Below are 24253 nucleotides of genomic sequence, written 5' to 3'. Positions count from 1 at the left end.
TGCTTTTACAATTCTTGGCAACCTTGAAGACCTCTTCTGCATATGTGACTCTATGATCCAATAATTCAGGAAGTAAATAACTCCTGAGGAAACAGGTATTATACAGGGATTAAATTGAAAGAGAATCAGTAATACTGTTTTTCTATAAAGACCCATTTGTGAATCTCTTGCATTCTTAGTTATGCTAATAAGGTTCAAGTTCAAAACCAAACAATAAAAAAGATAAATTATTAACATAAAGTCAGGAGGCCTTGGTGAGACATTTTATTATCAGAGTTTATTGTTGTACATAGCAGATATCATGCCACTATCAGAATAATATCCAGGTTTTTATTTTAAAAAAAAAGAGAAAAAATGTTTCCAGTGATTTTCATTCAATGTGAATGACAAGAATATTACAGCTATAAACATTGAAATAACTATTTCATTTCTTCCTGAGGAAGTTTCATATTTTAAGCAATGAAAAAGGGGATTCTGTACAAAGCTAGTTTGCAAATCACTTCATCTTATCCTTTTCTCATGTGTATTTATTTCAGAATGATATATCCAGCTGCTATATGTAATGCTTAAGGTATGCCTGTCCTTCAGGGACTCTGTACTTTTGTCCAAGCTATACCGAGCTGTCAGTAAGCCTTTCTTTTTTTTTTCCTTTTATTTTTTTTTAACAGCATGTTTCATGTGCATTTCAATGGATTCATCCTGATTTGTTGGTGGTGGTGGTTATAAGCATCCCTATTATGTCCATGAGACACTCATAAAGTATCATGAAAAGGCAGTCAGTTGAGTAAATTCATCCTACCTAGGCAGGATTAGAAGAATATAAGCTATTTGGTTTTTTTGGGTTTTTTTTTTTAATCTTCCCATATTGCCCAGGCTAGAAGTGCAAGGGCTATTCACAGGACCAGTCCTGCTTTAATTTGCATGAGAGTCCATTTCAGACCTGGGCAAATTCACCCTTCCTCAGGCTACAAGGTTGTCACCTGCTCCAAGGGTCTCACCACATTGGAGCGGTACTTACTGTGGACTCCCAATTGGTGCTATCAGTACTGTAGCTTTGAAGTCTGAACTCAAGACATCAAACAGTTTTTGCCTCCTCTGTAATTAAGATTACCAGTGTGTACTATCATGCTTGGTGGCATGCACACATGTAACACTTTTTAAAGTTGTGAGCCTAGAAAGGAGAGTTTGAATGTTGTATAAATCAATTATTTTTTATTACTTTATTGGAAATCTAGATGCTAAACTGAGAGCCCAAGAGCATAATCTCATGCATGTATGTATGTATGTATGTATGTGTATGTATGTGTATGTATATTATGTATTCCTTTTTAGTCAGCCTCATCTAAAAGTCACTGGTAGTTTCTTACATTCAAGGAAAAAGAAGACAGTAACTGAGTAGAATATATGAGACCTCAGCTACTTCAAAGGAAGTAACACTTAAAGTACAGTTGTAATCACAGACCCTCTGAAATTTTGAACAAAATAAGTGACAAGTATTTTAATATTAAGGGTTTCTATAATGGTAATTGTACACTATTTTTTGTTTTTGTTTTGTCCAATTTTTGTGTTAATGCTTTCAGCGTTACAGACAGGCAAGCGTTATAGCACATGATGTTTGATGCTATCCAAAGTATATTATCTTATTAATATCTTTAAAGCAGAAGACATTTTATTAGGGCAATATAAATACAAGGATCTCACAATCTACTTACTAATTAGAGAATAACTGTCTAGATCTATCACATTGATGATGAAATCTTCAGGTGCTTTCTTTGAGCTGCCTCACTTATCAAAGCCTTTGATTCATTTCTGTTACAAGTCAATAAGGACAAATAATAATGAATTCTTAATCAATATTCTTCTTATTTAATAAACAACATTTCCTCAATCATTTTTTTGGGAATACTTTCACTGGTATAGGGAACTCCCATAGTGAAAACTCCCAGAAGCAATCCAGATCAGCAATTCTTTCTGTTTTACAGAGTTCCCTGGGGGCACTAAGAGATTGTGTGTGTGTGTGTGTGTGTGTGTGTGTGTGTGTGTGTGTGTGTGTAGTCATAGAGCTAGTATGAGTCAGAGGGAGGAATTAAGAGCCCAGCTCTTACTGACTCCAGCCTCATCCACTAAGTGACACTATCTCTCCTTTTGATCTCTGAAATTTATAAACAGCTGGTATGATGTGATTAAATCAGTTTGTATTGCTTGACATATGCTTGTTATTATAGGCCTAAAATTATTTCTTTAAATATTATTAATTTAATTTGAATGTTACCAACCCTTCTCACTTTGTCTTTGCCATGTATGTGTAACTATATATGATGCAATTAAATGATTAGCACTAGATAATAAAGATGACATTTTGTTGATTTCTTGTTTTATATTTAAATGGTCATCTGTACAATTAAAAAATATAGTTTAACTCCATTGGATTAGATTGTCTTCTATGGAACTTTCAAAAGAATAGCCACAATACTGGCAAACATTTCTTTTTCTCTTGCCCTCTATTAAAAATATGATCACACATTTCACATTGTTCATGTGCATTTACTCTCTGTATTTACTTATAAACTGTGAAGTCGCAAGGTTTTACCTTGAAATCTCCAAAAATCTTTTCAGTTTATAATTTTCCTTTAAACAGCTAAAAGTTATTTCTTTGTAGGGAAATATCCCTATCTTTGGCTCTAATAGGTTTGGTAATGGAGAATATAAACAAGTATGAAAGTATTTATCAGTCTGGTGTTGGAGATGACATATATTATAGAAGTCATATATGAGATGAGAAGTGTTGGGCAAATGAAGACCATCTGAGTAGGATTTACAGTTCACAGCACTCTAGGGATATGAATATTGCTGTGATACAGTATATAGTTACAGAAGTTTAGCCCTCTTTAGAAGAATCATTCAACTTTGAATAACCACTTACTGGGCTTGTACAATCAAATATTCATTGATACTATTCTACTATCTTTTTCAGTGCAAAAATTACAAATATATAAAACAGGTGAATTAGGACTGACTAGATTAAACCAAGATTGAATCAAGTACATAGCACTTTCCTTCCTTCCTTCCTTCCTTTCTTCCTTCTTTTTTTCCTTCCTTCCTCCCTCCCTTCCTTTTCTCTTTCTTCTTTCTTTCTTTTTCCCTTCCATCCTTCCTTGCTTTTTTCTTCCTTCTTATTCTTTCTCTCTTTCATTTTATTTCTCTTTTTTGCTGTAGCATTTAGCTATTCCTTTGTGATGTAGATAAGACAACATGGTTAATACTTCCATTCCCAGATACAGCACAAATCAACATTCTCAATTCTTTCAAGACATATCACTCGGTTCAAAATTTGGCCAACATTTACCAAAAGCGGTAGTCATTTGCCATTTTTGTTCTATAACATGAAGTTTCTTTTTCTATTTTGTAAGACACTTTATCGTCAGATAGTAAGAAAAGAGCGAGCAGGAAAACGATGGGCTAAAAAATCTACAAGACACAATACTTTTAGTTGATATATAAAAGTGTAAATAGTTAATATGAAATTGGACCATTCTGCAGCTTTGCTTTGGATGTTTATATCAGTTGTTATTGACTTCCACATGAGAGTACAGTAGTCTACAACTATTCCACAGGCCCAGACAGGGTGTAAAAGAAAGGCCATAGGCCTCAAGAGTTGGAACAGATATATACATTTTTATAGTCCACATGCCAGCACATGGAAAGAAGAACTCCATTCTTTCTTCTCTTTCGAAGAGGTGTATGTTACAACAGCCTTTTGGTAGCTTCTGGAGGCTTTAGCAAAGGTGAATGATGCATGGCAGAAATATTCTTGGGGGGGAGAGGGTTTCTCTTGATGCTATCTCACTTTCTGTAACTCCTGTCTTAGCCAGGCTGGCAGCGGCTGCCCCAGTTTGTGTAATAGCTTAGATAGTTCCACATTATGATCACGATAGTAGCTTGACAGAAATGTTCTACACTGGGGTTGAGGAAGAAGAGAGATAAAAAATACATATTAAAGAAAAGACATTTAATTCCCACAAAGACCTACTCACTGCCTCATTAGGCTAAGGCAGAGTCTGTTTCATTTTTTTTTCTTATTTCCCCAGAACCTAGTACTATGAGTAGGTACATATTAAATGGACACTGACTGATTAATCCAAGTGTGATGGTTGCCCTCGGTCTTGAAAGTAACAACAATAACAACCATTTTACATCAGTGTTAATGCCCATTATGTGCCAGGCACTGTGCTAAGTGCTTTTTACAAATATTACCTCATTTGGTCCTCACAACAACCCTGAGAAGTAGGTGCTATTATTGTTACTATTTTACAGATGAGGAAACTGAGGGAAACAAGTTAAGTGATCCACTTTGATAAACAGTCTATTAGCTATTTCTCTTCATTCACCAGGCCCAAGTATTTCCTCTTTTCAGGGAACTTTTTATTTTGGTAAGGTCATACTTACAGCCTTTGTCAATGTCTATCATGTGAATAATTGATGTAAATACTTAATATAAAATATATTTAACTGAAATGTAAGCTATTGCTATTAAATGGAATAAAACTTAATATTTTTATATCTAGTATGGCTGTAATTATCTACTTTAGTTTCTTCTTGTGGTTTTCTTTTTATTAATGCTGAGTCAATTAAATATTTAATAAGGGCCTGCTATGTGTTAAACACCATGGCTATAGAAGCTCTTTGACTCCAAATATTAGAGTCTCTCTAAGCAAAATTTCCATGTGGTCAGCCAGTTTATTTTTCCAAGTAAACCCAGTTTATATTTTCACTATATTTATATTATTTTCCTTATATTTATATTACCTTTTCTGTCTTCATGAGAGAATTGATTTCTCTGAAAGTTATGTCAGAGTTAAGGCTGAGAAGAGGATGTTGGAGTTTTTCTGAACTGATGGCACCTTTACATTATGTGCCAATGTTCTTCTATCAGACAGGAATGGCAAGAAGCATATCCTGAAGTATATTGCAGGCATTTTTAATTTCCATAAAAATGGAGAAAAGTGTTTTTTTTAAATTAATGATATTTACATTTTCTGCAAACACTGGAGAAATTTACTTTTAGTATGTATAAAATACATGTTTATGTATGTTGCAATATATACATATATGGAACAAATAACACATGCACATATATGTTTATATGTATTTCATTAATGATTTCTTAGTGAGAAAGGCCCCTCCAGCAATGGAGATCTGTAACTGCTCTTCAACTTAATCATGTCAGAGTTATATGGGGCACCAAGAGGTTAAATGACTTGTCCAGGGTTACAAAGCTAGGATATGGTCATAAATGGAATTAAACCCAGGTCATCCTTTTACAAAAATCACAGTGTGGTCAAATTTTTGTGTATGGACTTTGCTGAATATTTCTCCTGCTTTTCAAGAAAGTGAACTAGTATAGTAAGTGCTAAAAAGCTACACAATAAAATAAATGCAAATCTTAAAATTTGTTGATGCTGAACCAGCCAACTTGAAGATATACAATGATTATGTCTCATTATTGGGGGATTAGCCCTTCTTGTATTTGCAGGTACATGCTATGGGCTGGACAACTTCACCAAAACATAATGATTTCCTTTCATTCTCTTTAGTCCTAAATTACTAGATGGCAAGTCCATTATATGGGATATGAATGGATTCTTTCAGCTCATTTCGACCTGACCTGAGCATACTTTCAAGTATTCTAACAGTAATGTCTGCAGTTTTCTACCAGGCAGCAAAAAGAACTGAAAAAATTCATTTGGTTCTCATGGTGATGGCATTTCTCTTTAAACAATAGACTTCCTCTTTTGGTTTGAAGTTAATTACTTTAAGCATTCAAATTTCAGGTGAAGACAATTTTCCTTTAGGAAGGGAGTTTTAAGTTACCTCAGAATCAATATCTTCTCCTGACCTAACAGGGCAAGTTGTCTGCTTTCTTTAACTTTTCTCAATGATGTGTAACAGAAGAATACCAAAATCAAACAACCAGAGGGGGTTGGCATCCAAGCACCAGTCATGATAAATCATTTTCACTTTGACACAGGCAGAATGCTGTTTTAAGCCTTTATTCTGTTATGTGTTAAAACTATATGACTGGGATGGGGGAAGTAGGGAAGAGGTCAAAGGCCATGATGATTCACCATGATGGTTCGGAGTCACCTTACCTCAGAATCCATGGGGGGGTACTTCCTTCCTTTGCTCTTCCCAAGGCATTTGGTTTTACCTTCTTCCAATAACTGACACCAGAAACCTTTGTGAGAATCAAATCTGAAACACAGAAGAACTTTATCATCAGCTTGCAGCCTGTGGTGAGAGTATGTACCTGTTCTGGATTTCTACTTCACTAGTTACTGAGTTTGGAAAGAAGTGGAAAGTGTGCTCTGATCACAAAACTACTGGTCTGGTTCCAGCTAGAACTCATTCCTATTAGTTGTTTAAGTATGTAATCAAATCACTTGACTTAGTTGAGTCTAAGCTTCCTCATCTGCAAAGTGTGGATAAAAATGTTTGCACTCATTTATCTCATGGGACTACAATGAAGGAAATGTTTTATAAGCCATGGATAGAGCCTTGGAGTTGGGATTCATGAAGACCTGGGTCTTCCTCAGACACTCATGGTTTGGCCCTTAGCAAGTCATGGAACTATTTTCAGTCTCCATTTCCTCATGCATGAAAATGGGAATATAATAACACCTAACCAGAGGATTGCTGCAAAGAGCAAATGAAGTGATATATGCAAAATGCTTAACACTAAAGCACTATGTAAAATCTAGCTATTAGTACTGTTATTGTTATTAGCTAGTTGTATAAAAATCCAGCAAATTCAAGAGCTAGGAACAAAGGGAAGAAAAAATGCTTCTGGTATGTGGAGAGTGGGGTGAGCTTCTAATGGGTGACAAAATGCTTTTACAAGTTACTGTCACTATTCTAAGTTTAGTGTAATTTGTTTTTTCCTTCACCCCTAAAGTAGCACGCTCTCTATATGTCTCTCTCTGTCTGTCTCTTTCTGTCTCTCTCTTTCTCTCAGCAAATAGTTTCTGTACTTTTGAGAAGATCATCAGTTATAAAGCAATAATGTCCAGAGATAAAACCATTATATTTTAAATAATTCCATTAAAACAAATATTAATGGAATGCCTAATATATTCAAGACATTCTATTAAGCTCTAAAATACCAGAAAAATTAAGTAGCAAAGTTCATTTTCTAAATGGCATCATAAGGGGTAAAAATAATGTATCTAAATTTTTGTCTCCATGCTGCATAAGGTATAAAGGAGCCTAAAAGTTAATTGTACCTTATTCAACTCCCCCCCATTCCCCATGAGTATCAAAATGTCAGCATACTTTCTTTTTGTTTATGCCTTTATTCAATTAAATGAGGCAGCCACATTTATATCATGTAGATCTTCTGGTAGATGTATGATGGAAGTACTGTTAATTCAGAAAAAAGGTTCTAAAATAAAATTAGCTACTACCCGTGGCACAAGGTTGAATGCTGACAGCAGTACTAAAATGCTGTTTTTGGAAGTGTGCTATTGATTTAATTATTGTCTTCATAACTTTGTTAGCTAACTTCCAAATCGAATCCTGACATATCTCAGATATACACAACAAAAAACAAAAACAAAAACAAAAAAACTAAACTTAGAGTTAAGTCAGTCAGTTGATTCCATAATAAACATCACTGAAGCATTCACCTTAGAAATATACATGAGGTATAAGAAACCATGAAGGAATGACGATTATAGAATATGACAGTTTCCCTGTGCTCTGACACCTTAGACATATCTGGAGTATTGTGAAAAGTTCCAGGAAACATAGTTTAAAATACACTGAGCAGCTGGAGAGTGTCCAGAGGAGGACAAAAGGGATGATGAAAAGCCTTACTGAATCCATGTCATGTGCATATCAGTTGAAGGAACTGTGGGTATTTCGCCCAAGGAAAAGATTCTAAAGAACATGATTTCTGTATTCCAGAATTTGATGAGACGTCATCTGGATGAAGGACTATACCGTGGTTGGGGAACCTGCGACCTTAAGGCCACATGTGGCCTTCTAGATCCTTGGCATAGCCATTTGACTGAGTCCAAGTTTTACAGAACAAATCCTTTTAATAAGGGGATTTGTTCTGTGAAGTTTGGATTCAATTAAAGAGTCACACTTGAGGACTTAGAAGGCCTCATGTGGCCTCAAGGCCAGAGATTCCCTACCCCTGGCTTAGACTGTTCTTTCTGGCCCCAGATGGCAGAAGTAGGATCAATGGGCAATACCTTTAAAGGGGTTAATTTAGGCCTGATGTCAGGAAAAAACTTCCTAACAATTGGAGTTGTCAACAAGTGGAATGCGCTGCCATAAGAGTCTTGGGGTCCCACTCCTTGGAGGTCTCAAGCTGAGGTTGGATAATCACTAGTTGGGCATCTTATAGTGTGGCTTCCTTTTGTGCATGGGTTAAACAAGATGGCCATTGAAGGCCTTTTTGTTCCAAATTCTGTAGTTCTTTGATTTCACAGATGTGTTCCTTTAAGCTAATTTTTGTCAAAATTAAAATGAAAAAGTAGTTGAATGTTTCTCTTCATATTAGTCACGTGCATAAAACTATCTATGAGATGACTTGAAGCTGAACTAGCATTTCAATAAAAATATTATACCTTGCTCATAGTGTCTTAAAAATGAAATTTAAAAATGATGAATTGCAAATGGCATATACATTTTTCACCAGCAACAAGAAGAAAAAACCATCACGTGAATGTTGCTCAGAGAAGGCACAAAATGTCTTAGATACCTTTGGGTCATTAGAGGCATCTAAATGTAGTGGACAGAGTGCTGGCCGAGTTTGGAATTATTAAGGTCTAGGTTCAAACTCTCCTAAGATAAGACATTTGGTCTAGGGAGTTCCCCATATTGATAAAACTACAACTCCTTCATTTTTTTCTATGTGTCTTGGCAAACATGCTTTTATGATTTAGAATATTAACATGTTGCTCATGCATTTACTACACACTTCAAAAAAAAGCTATTTGACTAACAACATCCATTCTTTGTGAGAATTTTCATAACAGATTCCATGAGTAACAAAAAAACAACATTAATAATTAGTATTTATGTAGTATTTTAAAGTTTGCAAAACTCTTAACTGGGTCCCATATCTAGAAAGTGTCCGAGGCTGGATTGGAATCCAAGTCTTCCAGACTCCAGGTTCAGTTTGCTATCTACTGTACCACCTAGCTGCCTCTGGGTGAAAAAACAAAGTTGAAAGTCTAAACACTAAAACACATTTTAATCCTTAAAGATACCACCTAACAATCATTTAATCAATTAGTCAATCAGTTTTAAGACTGTATCTCCCTATCTTGCCATAGTCTCACTCTGATTACATGGGAGCCTTGACCTACTCTATTCTGACTTGGGGCAGTTCACTCTCAGTGGCCTTTTGAGCCTGAGAGCTCATCATGTTAGGGTTGACTGTTCCTGATCAGTATAGACCACTGCAGCTCAGAGCTCCTGAGCTCAAGAGATCTGTCAACCTCAGCCTCCCTAGCTGGCCAACATTTCAAGCAGGGAGGGCTAGAAGGTAGTTCTTAAGTTGAATGTTAAATTAAATAAGAGACTGTAAGAGGTGAAAGTAAGGAGCATAATGAATTCCAGGCATGGATGAAGGCCAGAGCAGTGCCTGATGACAGGCAGTGGAGCACTGCATCATGTGTGAGGGAAAGCAAGTTGAGTTTGGCTGCATTGTAGAGGGCAGGAAGGGGAGTAATACAGACGAAGAAAAATAGATCCACACAGGGAGGCAGTGTTAAAGCTTCTAGAAGCATCAGATTTCACACCAGAATGGCCCTTGTGGAGACAAACTTTCTGCTTTGGCCGTGCTAAAGAAATCTTACTTCTAGAGAATAAATTCTGATGAAAAATCTGCTAGGGCTAATGAATGTCATTGTTTAGTCATTTCAGCCATGTCTGACTCTTTGTGAACCCATTTGGGGTTTTCTTGGCAAAGATAACAGAGAGGTTTGCCATTTCCTTCTCTAGCTTGTTTTACACATAAGGAAACTGAGGCAAACAGGGTTACGAGCTAGTATCTAATGCCAGATTTGAACTCAGGAAGATGAGCCTTCCTGACTGTAGGCCTGGCATTTATCTACTGTGCCACCTCTCTGCCTGAATATTGAATATACTGCAGTAAGGATTGTTTCTGGCAGTACTGGTTACAGAAGGTGACCTTCTGAATCCCATCCCCTAGCAGAACAGACTATGCTGAGCTACTGAATTGACCTTCATGAGTAGGAAAAAGGGATATATTGAGGACCAAGACATAAATGAAGTTATCTTTCCCAAACTACCAATCACTGATTGTAAACCAAGACTCTGAGGAGCAAACCTGGGGAAGTTTGAATTAACTTTACCTCCAGGTAACGGCTCTAGGGTCCCCTGTGGGTTCTTTGGGCAAGGAGGATATATAAATAGTTTTAGGAAGGGATTTCCCAAGACTCCAGGGAACTTCCTTACTAAATGCTTTTATCTGGTTTTACCTTCCTGTGGACTGCTTCATACCACCGATAGATTGCTTTTGTTGGGGTATTTGAATGTTGTTGGGTTTTTTTTTTATTATTATTATTGAAGGAATTATTATCTGAACCCTCAAGTTCTGAGAGATCCACTTACCACGACCTGGGTAGGACAGAAGGGTACATACTTAAACAATACTTCCCTGCTTGTACTACAGAGATTTTTGTCTCATAAGTTATAGTCTATAGCTTAAAGTTGTGGTAGTGACTTTTTTTTTCAAAAAGCGTACATGGTTTCTTTCCCCTTCTTAACACTGCCTCACTTGCTTTTTCACGTCCCATTTTTGGTACGCATAAAAGTTTCATCAGTTGTTCTGACCTCAACAGCAGCAGCTTGGAATTAGAGAGGCATTCACTGACTATTGGTCAATTTCAAACCCATAATGTTAGCAGAAAGCCTTTAATTCATGGTAGCAGAGAACCATAATACCCTAGAAGCCTGGCAATTCTACCTCAGATGTCAAAGGAGACTAGATTTTCATCAAAGAAATAGTAATTCAAGAACTTTCAGCTCAGTTCTTAAGGAGAGGAAAACGCCTAACAATGGAGAAAAAAATTCACAAATGAAATTATTATGTTGCCCCCTCCCCCCAAAAAAGGGCAAATGAGAAAGCATCAGAAGCTTCTGACCAATTTACTAAATTTCTCTTAAAAAACCTTAATCTTTTACTTCTGATAATAGGACAAATAATTGATATTGAATCTATGTGTTAGGTCCTTTATCATCTTGTGTATAAAACATTATCTTAGGTATATGTACTGACAGCCACTCTAAACATTTCCAAAGACAATACACTATTACCAAATCACAGCTCCCTATCAAGGGGGAGGGCAAGAGTCAGATAAACTGGAAAGTGGCACACTGAGATGAAAGGCTAGCAATTCTGACAAAAGACAATAATACTACCCTTCTAGATAGTCTACAGGATATGACCCACTCCCCATCTCTAAGGTATATTGGGCAGACCTATGATTGACAAAGGGGTATAAAAAAGGGAACCAAATGCAGTTGTATTTATCTGTACCAGCAGGGTGAACATTTCAGACACACCTACTGAAAAGGAAGTTGTGCTTTCTATCTGTGCAGGTATTCCAGTATTATTCAACCCACTGAATACCAGGCAGTTTGAAAAATCACATAATGGGCATTTTCATCTGGGCATAACCCTCCTGCAGACTGACCTGCAGTTTCTTGTATAGAACAAGTAGCTTTTATCTTTATTCTCTTAAGTTTATGTCTCCTTTTCTTGGCAAAAGAGATGAATGAAAAATAGTCTCGAGGCAGTTAGATGGGAGACAGGTGCGTAGTGCATAGGTCAAAGATCATGCTCTAAAAAAATAGATCCTCTTTATAGAATTCTTACCTCCAACTTATGGTTTTGTTATAAGGTTTATGCGGAAAAAAAAACAAAGACAAAACAATAGCCAATTTGAAAGCACTAAACGGAGACTTTTCCTTTCCTTTTAAAAAAAGTGAAAGTTTCTTTCCTAAGATTTTAGGAAAATCAAAATAAAGACTTGGATTTCCAATTTAAAACTACAACCACTTAGTTTTTTTTTTAAGGTCAAGTGAATGTTAAATACTTAAAGGTGTGTGACTGAGTCAGTACCAATGCCAAAAACACTGGCAGAGATCTATAAGCTTACAGAAATAAGAGGTCAAAGGTAACAACTGAATCAAAAGGAGGGCCACAAATAGAGCTTAACTTTCCAGGGTCTTAGGTCTTTATTTTCCTTTATTTTCCTCCCACTTCCCAAGTATATATAAGAAAAATGCTGCCATGAAGGTGATAAGATTTATTCATATACAGTATTGAATACAGGGAAAGCTTCATACTAAGAAATAAGATAAGGGTATCCAATAGTGCACCTTTTTCAATTAATTTTAAAGCTTGGTTCATAACTTTTCAGAAAACAACAAATTTTCTTCTGAGTCAGACCCATGGGTTATAGAGATGGATACTTGCCTTTTGGTTCAGACATAGGAAACTGAGAAATGGAGGTAAATTCACCTCACATATCTATTTACAATACTCTTTCAAACTATTTCTATTCAAAATTTGATATCTTTGTAAAATGATCAACATGTTCACACAGTAATGGAGGAACTGAGCTATACCGATATTGATATTCTAAACCCCAGAGACTCCCTATCACCTCTAAGATCAAATAGAAAATCATCTTCTAGCATTTAAAGCCCTCCACAATCTGGCTGCTTCCTATGTGTCCAGCTTTCTTGTGCTTTCTTTTCTCTTTTCCATTCACGTGTCATCCGGCCGTATTGGCCCACTTGGTATTCTTTACACATGGCACTCCATCATCCTACTTTATGAATTTCTGTTGTCTCTCCCCCATACCTGGAATGTTCTCCCTTCTTACCTGTGACTCCTCACTTTCCTGACTCCCTTCATAGATCCGCTCAGATCCCAACTTTGGTAAGAAGCTTTTCTGCCATTCCTTTCCCCCTTGTAGGCCCTTCCCTCCGAGATTCCCTTCCAGTTATACTCTATGTCAGTTCCTTGAGGGAATGTATTGGGATTTGGGTTTTACCCATTCTTTGTATTCACAGAACTGAGCACAGTGCCTGGTGCGTGATAAACACTTAAATACATTTTGACTGACAAATGAAACCAGAAGAAACAAAGAACTTGATGTTAAAAGGAAGGATGATTCTTACAGGTTCTCCTTGGGGAAGCAAGTAAAGGACTTGACAGAACTGTTTTTATCTAGTGCAGAAGGAAAACAAGAAACCTGATGCTGTGGCACAGTTGTTCATCTTGCCCTGTAATACTTTGGATGAGTGAAAACAAAGAACACCAGGAAGATAATTGCAGCTCATGCATCAGCATCAGTTGCAAGTAGAGTAGAGAGAGTCTACAGAGAAGAGGACACAATCCTTATTAGCTGTGTAACACTGGGCAAGTCACTTAACCTCTGTATGCCTTTAACCTAAAAATATTTGCAAACCTACTCAACAACTATTTCATTTTTAGTTGCATTATATACAACTAAGTGAATAAAATGAAATATATTACGACCAAAAATTGAATACATTTTAGGAAAACAAGAGCAAAAAAATTCACCCAAAAGTTGAAGACAGTGCAATATTTCTTAAGAAGATCACTAGGGAAATGTAAAAAATTTAGCATCTTTCTTCTACCACTTCAGTACTAATGTCTAAAAGAACACAAAACAATTTCTAATGAATTGGTGACAAGAAGCAGGTGGAATTTTGGAATTCTTGGAAATTTGGAATTCTTGTAAAAACTACTGAACAAATCATTCCCTGATGCATACAGAGGTTAATATCTATCTATCTGTCTATCTGTCTATCTGTCTATCTATCTATCTATCTATCTATCTATCTATCTATCTATCTATCTATCTGTCTGTCTATCTGTCTATCCATCCATTCATCTCTCTCTCTCTCTCTCTCTCTCTCTCTCTCTCTCTCTCTCTCTCTCTGTGTCTCTCTCTGTCTCTGTCTCTCTCTCTCTCTCTCTCTCTCTCTCTCTCTCTCTCTCTCTCTCTCTCTCTCTATATATATATATATATATATATATATATATATATATATATACACACACATATGGGGGGAGACAGAGAGAAGAGAAAGAGAGAGAGAGAGATCAATTAAGAAATTAAAAAAATATATATATATATATTTCTTCAACAAGGTGAAAACTGACAAAATCTGGGGGATTTCCCCCCTGGTTTGAAATAGGAAAGCAATTTAATATGGCTACATCAAATACTACTGATTCTGTATAAAAATAAAATTCAAACAGCAAAAAAAAAAATAGGGATATGGGGAAAGATTTTGAAAATGACATTGGCAAATAAATTTCTGAATTAATAATGAAATGTAGTATTATATAGCACTTTAAGGTTTATAGAACATTTTATCAATACATTCCTTGCCATCCTCACTACAATAACCCTGGGAATATCATTATTATTTTATAATGGTATTATAATTATTATAATTGCAACACTTAATAACATTATAAGTGTTATTATTATTTTCATTTTCCAGATATGAAAACAGAGGCAGATAGAGATTAAGTGACTTGCCCAGTTGGACACACAGTTGGTAATATCTGAGGCTGGTTGTCCTGACTCCAGACCCAGTGTTCTAGCCACTGACCTATTTAGTTTTCTCTAAATGAAGACAGCAGTTGCTTTTATATAACATATATTCAACATGTATTCATTTTCTCTTCATTGAAAAGTTTTTTGGGAACAATCATGTCTCATCTCAAATCTGAAAATGTCCAAAAATCTCCACCCCACAAAGATAAATATAAACCTATTATTTGTTTTTCTGGATTCATCTTTTATTATTCCTCTCACATACTGTAAGTGCCTGCCAAATTGCTCTACTAAATTTTATATCAGAACATTTCATATTCTATTTCTCTGTTTTTACACTGCTTGCTCTTCTCCCCTGCAATTCAGTGCTCCTTCACTCCATGTCTTAGAATTGTTAGATCAATGTAAAAGACAACTACAGAAAACTCTTTTCTGATTCCACAAGTTTTTAGGGCCTTCTCCCTATACACAGCATTCAGTTTGTAAACTGCCCAAATCTAAATGCAATTTAAATGCACATTAGAATATTTAATTGTCATTTCAGAAGTATTTTATGATCCAGAAAGTACTGTGAACACCAAGCACAAAGAGGAAAATTAAAGGACTAAGAATTTAGATAGGTGTGTGTGTGTGTATAAACATACTTTTTTTTTACTCCTCACAATAAAATAATAGATCCCTGAGGGCAAGGACTATCCCATTTTTGTCTTTCTTTCCCCAGTACCTAGTATAGTCCTTTGCACCATAAATATTTACTCAAGAGAAATCAGAAAGGCTCTCCATTTTGGAGGCAGAGAAAGTATGGTAATATTGTTGTAACAATATTGTTGTAACATTTCTTATTGATCACTTATGATGGATCATTATAGAAAAATGAAACATGTTTTTGATATCTCCAAGAAGCATGCATTGTACCTTAGTATTGAAACCAGACACTTCACAACTGTTAGAGATTCATTGTTTATTTTTTAAAAGAGTGTACTATGTGTACATCATATGTAGAAATAATGAATAAACATATCTTATATTGCTCAGGATTCATGGCTGGTTTTAGGTTTCATTTCATTCCCTTCGTGTTTTTGCCCTCCCTTGACAATGATTGTTTCCCCAATCTATATCTTGAATGGAATGGGATAGAAAATCATTTATTTAGCATTTACTACATGTAAATCACTATGTTGCTTGGGGGATACAAACAGAAAATCGAGCTTCAAGGAGTTCACGTTCTAATTGGAGTAGATAGCACATTAAAAAGACCTTATGAGTCTGTTCAGGTCATAGCAGATGGAAAAGGCAGGTAGTTTATAGACAGGGAAAAAAGCAGGATAGCTATAAAGGCCCCAGGACCCTTGGGGATTAATGATGGGGCAATAGTCTCATAAAGAGGACAAGTGGGAGGGGGAGATAGTTAAAAATAATTACAGGGATAGTTAGGAATAATAACTCAGGGCTTCTGAAGTCTAATTCGTATTAAAACGTATGTCCCACTTTTCCCTCAGTGATTATTACCATACAAAAAGAATAATAACTAACATTTATTCTTTTTTTTTTTTTTTGGCTAGGCAATGGGGTTAAGTGACTTGCCCAGGGTCACATGGCTAGTAAGGGTTATGTGTCTGAGGCCGGATTTGAACTCAGGTCCTCCCGAATTCAGGGCCAGTGCTCTATCCACTGTGCCACCTAACTGCCCCAGTAACTAGTAGCACCTACTGTGTGCTGATTGTGTTCCAGGAACTATTCTAAGCACTTTACAAATATCTCACTTGATTCTCACAACAATCTTAGGAGGCAGGTACTATTGTTATCCCTATTTTACAGTTGAGGAAATTGAGGTTGAATGACTTATCCAAGGTCACAGAGATAATAAATATTTAAGGACAGATTTGAATTTGGTTATCCTGTTTCCATTGTGCTACATAATCTAATGTACCTAGCTACCTAATCATTAGCATGGAAAGAAATAACCAACTGTTTACCAGTAGCACCCCATTACAATTCCTTCCAAATCAGTTCACAGCTAAAAATGAAGCAAGTTAGGCAACAAATATACTTACGTTAAAGCTTCTGAATAATTATAATGAGAAGAGACTCCCAGGAACTTTTGCACATCATCCATCACAGTAGCAGGGTCAGTTCTTAACTGCTGCCCATCAATAATTAGTAACTGAATGTGGGGGGAGCCAGGGAGGGAAAAGAACAAAGCAAAAATAATAGAAAATCTGTTTTAAAAAACCATCAGCTACTTGAGCTTAGAAATGAAAAACTTGTATGGTAAATTCATTTCTAGTACGTGAAGCATCATAGTCCAATGAAGGTCTACATATATTGCTGCAAGATCAGCCTTACTTAGTATCTTTATTAATGACCAATTTTAATATCAGAATCATAGAAAGTCAGTGTTGGAAGGAACCTAAGAGGTCCTTGAATCCAATGGTTTAGAACATCTCTGACAGATAGCCTTCCTCACTTTGCTAGGTGGTTTCCAATGACAGAGAAAGCTACAGACTCATGGCGCATAACAACATTTTATTTTGGTAAAATTGCACTTTGAGAATGTAATTCCTTATGTGGAACCTAAATCTTTTTCTGTTCACCTTCCACAATTGTTTCTATTTCTACCCTCTGGGAACAAGCAGAATTTATATCCTGTTTTACTTGTCAGGACTTCAGATACTTTGAGACAAAGATAATGTCTTCTCCATCTCCAAGAATTATCTCTTCTAGGCTAAACACCCCCAGTCTCTGTAAGTACTTTTCGAATGTCATTGTCCCTTTTGTTCAGTTGTTTTTCAGTCCATTTTCCTCATGTCTCTATTTGGGGTTTTCTTGGCAAAGATCCTGGAGTGGTTTGCTATTTTCTTCTCTAGCTTATTTTACAGATGAAAAAGATGAGGCAAACAGAGTGAAGTGACTTGCCCAGGATCACACAGTTAGTAAATGTCTGAGGTCAGATTTGAACTCGGGAAGATTAATCGTTCTGACTTCAGGTCCAGTACTCTATCTGCTGTGCCACTTAGAAACTCTAGTTCTCTAAAAATCCTGTTCATCTTTCAATGGACTAACTCCAATTTGTCAATTTATTTTTAAATTTTTCATTCAGGGTCAAACTCCTGATGTGTTCTGAGCAGGTTAATGACCTCTCTCAATTCTGGACACTCTGAAGCCTTAATTCATCTTAGTTTTTTGTGCTGAAAAATCTTCCCCTTCTGTACTTTTTAAACTCATATTTTTTCAGTATACTAAATCCTGACATCTTTTAAAAATTATTTATATGTATGTATATGCAAATATACACATATAATACGTATATGTGTGCACATATATATGTATATATATCATCATCATCATCATCATCACCTTTGTTTCTAAATATATCCTACTGTTTCTCCTACTGAATGAGTCAATTCTTGTAACAAAGAAGGGAAAATAAAAATGAAAACCTAAAACTAACCATGTGATATACCATAGGTTTATATGGGATTTCTATGCATGATGTATACACAATAGGCACTTTAGGGGGAGAAAATGTTGAACAAACCTGCCAATATATCATCTGAGTCGGACAGGCTATACAATACTCTGCATCCACAGTCCCCCCACTTCTTCAGAAAAAAGAGAGAAGTGCACTGTCTCTATTCTTTTCTGAGGCCAAGCTTGATCATTAAAATTATACAGCATTCAGTTTGTAAACTGCCCAAATATAAATGCAGTTTAAGTGCCCATTAGAATATTTAATTGTCATTTCAGAAGTATTTTATTATCCAGAAAGTACTATGAACATTAAGCACAAAGAGTAAAATTAAAGGACCAAGAATTTAGAAATGTGGAGAAAACAGTGCATATGAAAATCAGTGTCTAGGTATGTGTGTATAAATACTTATATATAAATACAGTGGTGCGTGAATGTTTTGGAACTTGCAATAATTTTTATTTGGCTTTGTTTTATGACAGCAATGGAAGTGTGTGTGTGTGTATGTGTGTGTGTGTGTGTGTATGTAAGTGTGTTTCTATTTTTACTAGATTGCCTCAAAATGCCAGACCTTGTGTTGAGTAATATGCATTGAAATGGTTTCCATACTTTCAGTTAGCTCTCTGTTAGTTCAGTACTCAGTTTCCATGCCATACACATTTCATTGCTCTCATTTTTTGTGTCTTTAATTCCGTGCTTTTGAAGAATGGATATTAACCCCAAAGAAACCTGTAAAAGCTGTAGTTCTTAAAAATCACACTTCAAAGACTGATAGACATGTTGTAGTGACTGTTGATGTGTCCTCAAGTATCTCAAGGATCGTTCAAGCTCACAGGAAACAGAATCGGTCTTACAGAAACACAAAGTACAATTGAAAATGAAAAAAAAAGTAAAATGCTAACAAAGTATTACTGCAAAACAGCTTAATTAATCCTCAGAAAACAATGTTACAGTTTACCCTATAGTGGGACATATAGTGGGTTTGTTGTAGCCGGAGAAAAGTATGAGGACCAGTAAAAACAAAAACAAAAAGCTAAACAAAACAAAAAACCGACAAAAAGCATCTACTAACCATTGAAATGAAGGAGAAACAATAAATATTGTTACGGACATGGCAATACAAATTCTGGAGTCCTGATAATTTGGAAAAGGTAATTTTTTTGTTTGTTTTGTTTTGGCAATTGGGGTTAAGTGACTTGCCCAGAGTCACGCAGCTAGTGAGTGTTATCAAGGCCTGTGCTCTATCCACTGTGCTAACCTAGCTGCCCCAGAAAAGGTAATTTTTATTGATAAAACTCACTCTTCATTCAAGGCTATCCCAAAAGTCTTGTCAGATAGAGTCCTGGTAAGCCTATAAACTCTGGGCATTTCCATCAGATGGTAAACCAACCATCCGCAAAAATATTTGAGACATTTTTTTTTTCTTCCAATGGGCCTTGAAATTTTTTTGTCATTGAGAGAATGATGAACTCTAATAAATACTGTTCCAGAATTACAGAAATTTACAAATTGAGAGGGGATGCTACAATAAGGCCATGCCACAAAAGAAAAGGTTAAGAAATTTATCTATGAGATTGAGATAAACTAGCCTAATTTAAACTTCATTGAAAACATATGGGCTATGATCAAGGCCAGACTTGGATAAATTGACTATTTGTCAAAGGCATGCTTAAAATATCTGATGTGATAAGTGTAGTTTCATAAGGAAGATTAAAAACAAAACGTTAAAATCTCGTGAATTTGAGGCCAAATTTTGTAAAAGAAGTTGTTATAGCAAAAGGAAGACATATTGCACATTCAAAGCTTTAAAAAATATAGAAACTGGAAGGTTTAATACATGTCAAAAATTTATTATTTTAAAATAATATTTAATAGCTAATAATAAACAATAATGGATAACATTATTATAACTTTGCCCCAAGAATTTGTACAATACTATGTGTATGTATGTATGCATACACATACTTCAAATGTGCATGTTTGTATGTCTATACACACATATATATCCATATTCACATACATATGTACACAAATTCACATATGTGTATATGCACATTCACACATCATGTCAAGTATGTTGTAATAGCAACCTAGAAAGGAACACTGTGGAAAAGAATGATGTATTTAATACGAAGTTCATAACCTTTTTGTATATCATGGCCCTCTTTGGCAGTTGGTGAAACCTATGGACCCCTTCTCAGAATACATACATTTTTGCATTTTAAATGCATAAAAGGAAATATCTAGGATTACACAGGAGACTGATTGTATTGAAATAGTTATTTGAGATTGACTAACGGTAATCATTGGGAAAGTAAAAAAACAAGCATAAATATCTGCCTATCTCCACCTTCCTTATTCCTCCTTCTTTTAGACCAAGAAGCTAAGCTATTAACTAAATTGTATGTTAATATGCTGTAAAATGCTTTGTCAACATACCTGAAATGGAGGAAAATAATTTAACCATCTTTCTATATGGGTAGAATACCAGCCAGGTACCAGGCATCTCTTCTGTAGCACTTTCAGCTCTGAGGGAGCTCGGGGACCAGCTGTGATTACCTGGTAAAAGCTGAATTTCAGAGCTGCAGGATCTTCATGTGATCGCTGATGCTACAGTAGAAAAATGGGACATGAAAGCCATCTCAATCCCAGTCATAAGCAAGGACAAGCAAATCTTTGGGAGAAGATCAAAAGTTGAAAGCAAAGACCTTTGCTCTGGAAGAGACTTATTTGTTTTGCAATTAACAAAGGCTGAGAGTAACCTTTTGAAAAGATTTCCTTGGGAAAATAACTTCAAAGTCATGCCACAGGTATGTAGAGACTTGTCTGCAAATATATTGAATTTCTGTTGATAGGATTCTTTAAGCAATATTATTTGAGAATGATTTTATAAAGGAAAATTGTATTTCCCCAGGAGATGAATTCAGAAAGATGTATTGCTTTTTAAGTTCCTTAGTTTGCTTTGTAGTAGACTCGGATCATTTGCATTATATGCTAAGCAGGAGAAACAGCATGATATAGTTGATAGAGGGCTGGTTTCAAAGCCAAGAAAACTTAGGTTCACATCCTTGATGTGATGCGTGCATAGGGATGGTGTAACCCTGGGCAAGTCACTTAACCTCTCAATGCCTATAGTCTAGTCATCTCTCTAATACTATAGTAGCCCTAAGACTTTTGAATTCCCAGCACATAATAGGTGTCTAATAAATATTTATTGAATTAAATTGAAATTGGTAGAGGAAGTTTCCTCACTTGGGAGTTCGCTGTGCAAATGCAAATATGGGACTCACCCTTATTGTATATACAATGCCTCCCTCAAGTACCGTCTAATGTTTTACATCTATTTTGGGATACATTTAAGTAGAAGGCACTTTGTCATTATGTCTAAATATTAAAGCCTTTGAAAACACTAAATCTACCCTCAGAAATCTCCAGGATTTTTTTTCTCATTTATCCTATGAGGTTTACAAATTAAATCTCTGTAATGGTAATGCATTTTGTGAATTTGACACTTTAATGCATCTATAACCTCACCAATGTGAATACTCCTTAAGTGAGCCCTAGTCCTGCCACCTTCTAGTTATTTGACCATGAACACATGAGTTTGATTTTCTGGGCCTTAGTTTCTTTATCTGTAAAGTCGGGATAATAATACTTCCTCTACTGTACAGATATCACAGGATTATTGGTGCAGATTAAATGAATTCTTATGTGTGAATCTGCACTTTAGGGCTTACAGTGCTTTACAAAGGTAAGCTATTACTCTTTCTTTGGCCTGTCCTGTACCACTGTGGAGTGGTTTAGTTATTTATAATATTTAAAACAGCTTATCATTTTCAAATCCTGATGGCCCATTTTTCAGTCTACCCTTAATTATTTCTATCTCAATGATTTAGAGGCTTACATTTTCTTCTCCTCTCTCGTTATTTGCCTTGTGGTCATTTATATGCTCATTACTACTTTCATTAGAAGTTGAGAGTGTTAGAGAGAGGACTGAGACTACAATCAGTCAGCTTTGCTATTTGTCAATTATTCTGTTTATTTTTTTTTAAATGATGTGAGGTTAGCCCTTAACTAATGAACAATATGAGGTCTTGAATTTTTTCCATGACTTTCCAATTTTACACAATTTCCCCATCTCTTATTACCAGTGCTAATGAAGAGCTGCTTAGAGGTTTTCTCCCAAGATTATAGAATACTGATTACATCTGGGCTGCCTAGCTAAGGCTGGGAATGATAGTGATATGTTAAATACATTTTTTTTTATCATAAGGTAGAAATTTCTCATCACAAAAATGAGGACTTCAGAGATGCTGAGCTCACAAAATGGCCTCATATTTAATTTAAGTTGCTTTTCAATTTACTTGTTTATTTAGCTATTAAAATATCGTGGGGTTGTTCTTTAACATGTTTACTAACCAAATACTATGTATTCACGGGGTGTCCATTAAGTTGTTACAGAGGGAAGCAGCATTTCCTGCTGTCTGTTTCTCTGATAAGCATTACCTACACAAAGTGTTAGCTCCCTGGTTCTAAGAAGAGCATGCTGTGGGAGAGAGATGCTGTGATTCAGCAAGTTGAAAAGGTTAAACTCCCAGGGATGAAGAATTGTTATCTCAGATTTTGCCTCTGCCTTTCTATTTGAGCTCCAGGAGTCTCTTAAACTTTTACAATATACTTTCTCTTCTATTTTAAAATTACTTAGTTACTCATTACACATTGATTTGATAAGGAATATTAAAGATAAAGGATTATAAGGTCTTTAATTTTTTTTTAAATGCAGAAATTCAAAGATATACACAAGAAGGTGGAAAAAATGCAGCATCTCTGGAGTTGGAGAACCTGGATTTAATTTGTATATCTGATAATTAATAATTGTGTGACTTTGTATAAGTTAAACTCACTGGGTCTCAGTTTCCACAGTGGTTGTTTCCAGCTCTACTGTATTTTTAAGATTTCATGGATAACCAACTTCATGGAAAATCAGTCCTGTTCAGAAATAAGTTGGCAGAATGGATAGAGCACTACAACTGGAGTCAGGAAACCTAGAGTTCACATCTTGCTTCAGATATGTACTAGGAGTGACCCTGGGCAAGTCACTTAACCTCTCTCAGCCTCAGTTTCCTTATCTATAAAATGAGAGTCAAGATACCATCTCTTTCATAGGATTGTTATAAGGATCAAATGAGATAATAAATATAAAATGCTTTGTAAACCTTTAAGTGATAAATAAATGTTCTCTATTGTATTGCTTTCAGGCTATTTATTCACTAAGAGGAAAAAATGTGATCTTTTATAAAAATTGTCCATATTTTTGTGGAATCATATGAATAGGTACCAAAAACCTTGCCTCTTTTTTTTTTTCCAAAACACTACAGACCTACCACAGTGGTTGAATGATAAAATTTTCTCCTGCAAAGATTGCTGCTTAAAAGATGTCACAGGTCTAGAGGATGGCTCTTACTATTTTGTGTGTGTGCCACATGTCATTGGAGTCATTTGACAGTAGGGTAAAGCCTCTGTACCCTTGCTCAGTTATGATAATGTTATTAAATTCACAAAACAAAATATGTAGGGTTACAAAGGAAACCAATTTACTGAAATTTAGCTATCAAAACATTACAAAAAATGTTCATAGACCCAAGTTAAGAACTCTGATCTAGAGCTGGAAATGTTCTTAGAGGCTACCTACTCTAAATTTGGAGATGAGAAAGCTCAAACCCAGGGAAATGAAGCCACTTGTCTAAAATCATATAAGGGAATGTCAGAGTTTGGATTTGAACCTATTTCCTCTGACTGTAGGGCCAGGGCTCCTTACACTTATATTAGAATCATTTCCACAAGGAAATCCAAGGAAGGCCTGTATTGTCTTGTAAAATGTAAAGCACTATACAAACATTAGCTTTCATTTTTATTCATACCTGGTACCAGGAGTATGCTCGGTCTGAGGGGTCAATGAGAATGGTAATGATCTTGGCCTTGGGGACCAGAGATGCTGCTCGCTTGGGAGCTTCCTCTGAATGGAAGTAATTGGCACTTTTCTCAAACAGAAAGTCAGTAGTGACATTAGAGGGCACAGGGAAGAAATCCATGTACCTAGAAAAGGAACATAATTCTCAAAACAAGTCAGTAGTTTGTCTCC

The 24253-nt window shown here is 35.7% G+C and overlaps 1 protein-coding gene across 1 annotated transcript in view; it reads right to left on the bottom strand.

Moving 5' to 3' along the window:
- Positions 1 to 258: 258 nt before the first annotated feature.
- Positions 259 to 24253, bottom strand: part of LOC110195665 (bifunctional heparan sulfate N-deacetylase/N-sulfotransferase 3) — a 214490-nt gene continuing 190495 nt past the window's right edge. The window contains exons 10-14 of the mRNA XM_020968490.2: positions 24033 to 24207; positions 20551 to 20721; positions 16697 to 16806; positions 6150 to 6252; positions 259 to 3958 (exon numbers count right to left, since the gene is read on the bottom strand). Coding sequence (XP_020824149.1) covers positions 3839 to 3958; positions 6150 to 6252; positions 16697 to 16806; positions 20551 to 20721; positions 24033 to 24207 — 679 coding nt within the window. The 3' untranslated portion in view covers positions 259 to 3838. The remainder of the gene's footprint in view (positions 3959 to 6149; positions 6253 to 16696; positions 16807 to 20550; positions 20722 to 24032; positions 24208 to 24253) is intronic.

This window comes from Phascolarctos cinereus, unplaced genomic scaffold (genome assembly GCF_003287225.1).
Source record: "Phascolarctos cinereus isolate Bilbo 61053 unplaced genomic scaffold, phaCin_HiC Scaffold_9;HRSCAF=440, whole genome shotgun sequence".
Classification (NCBI taxonomy): Eukaryota; Metazoa; Chordata; class Mammalia; order Diprotodontia; family Phascolarctidae; genus Phascolarctos; species Phascolarctos cinereus.
The sequence above is the reverse complement of the archived record's forward strand: the minus strand, read 5'-3'. Positions and strand labels throughout refer to the sequence as shown.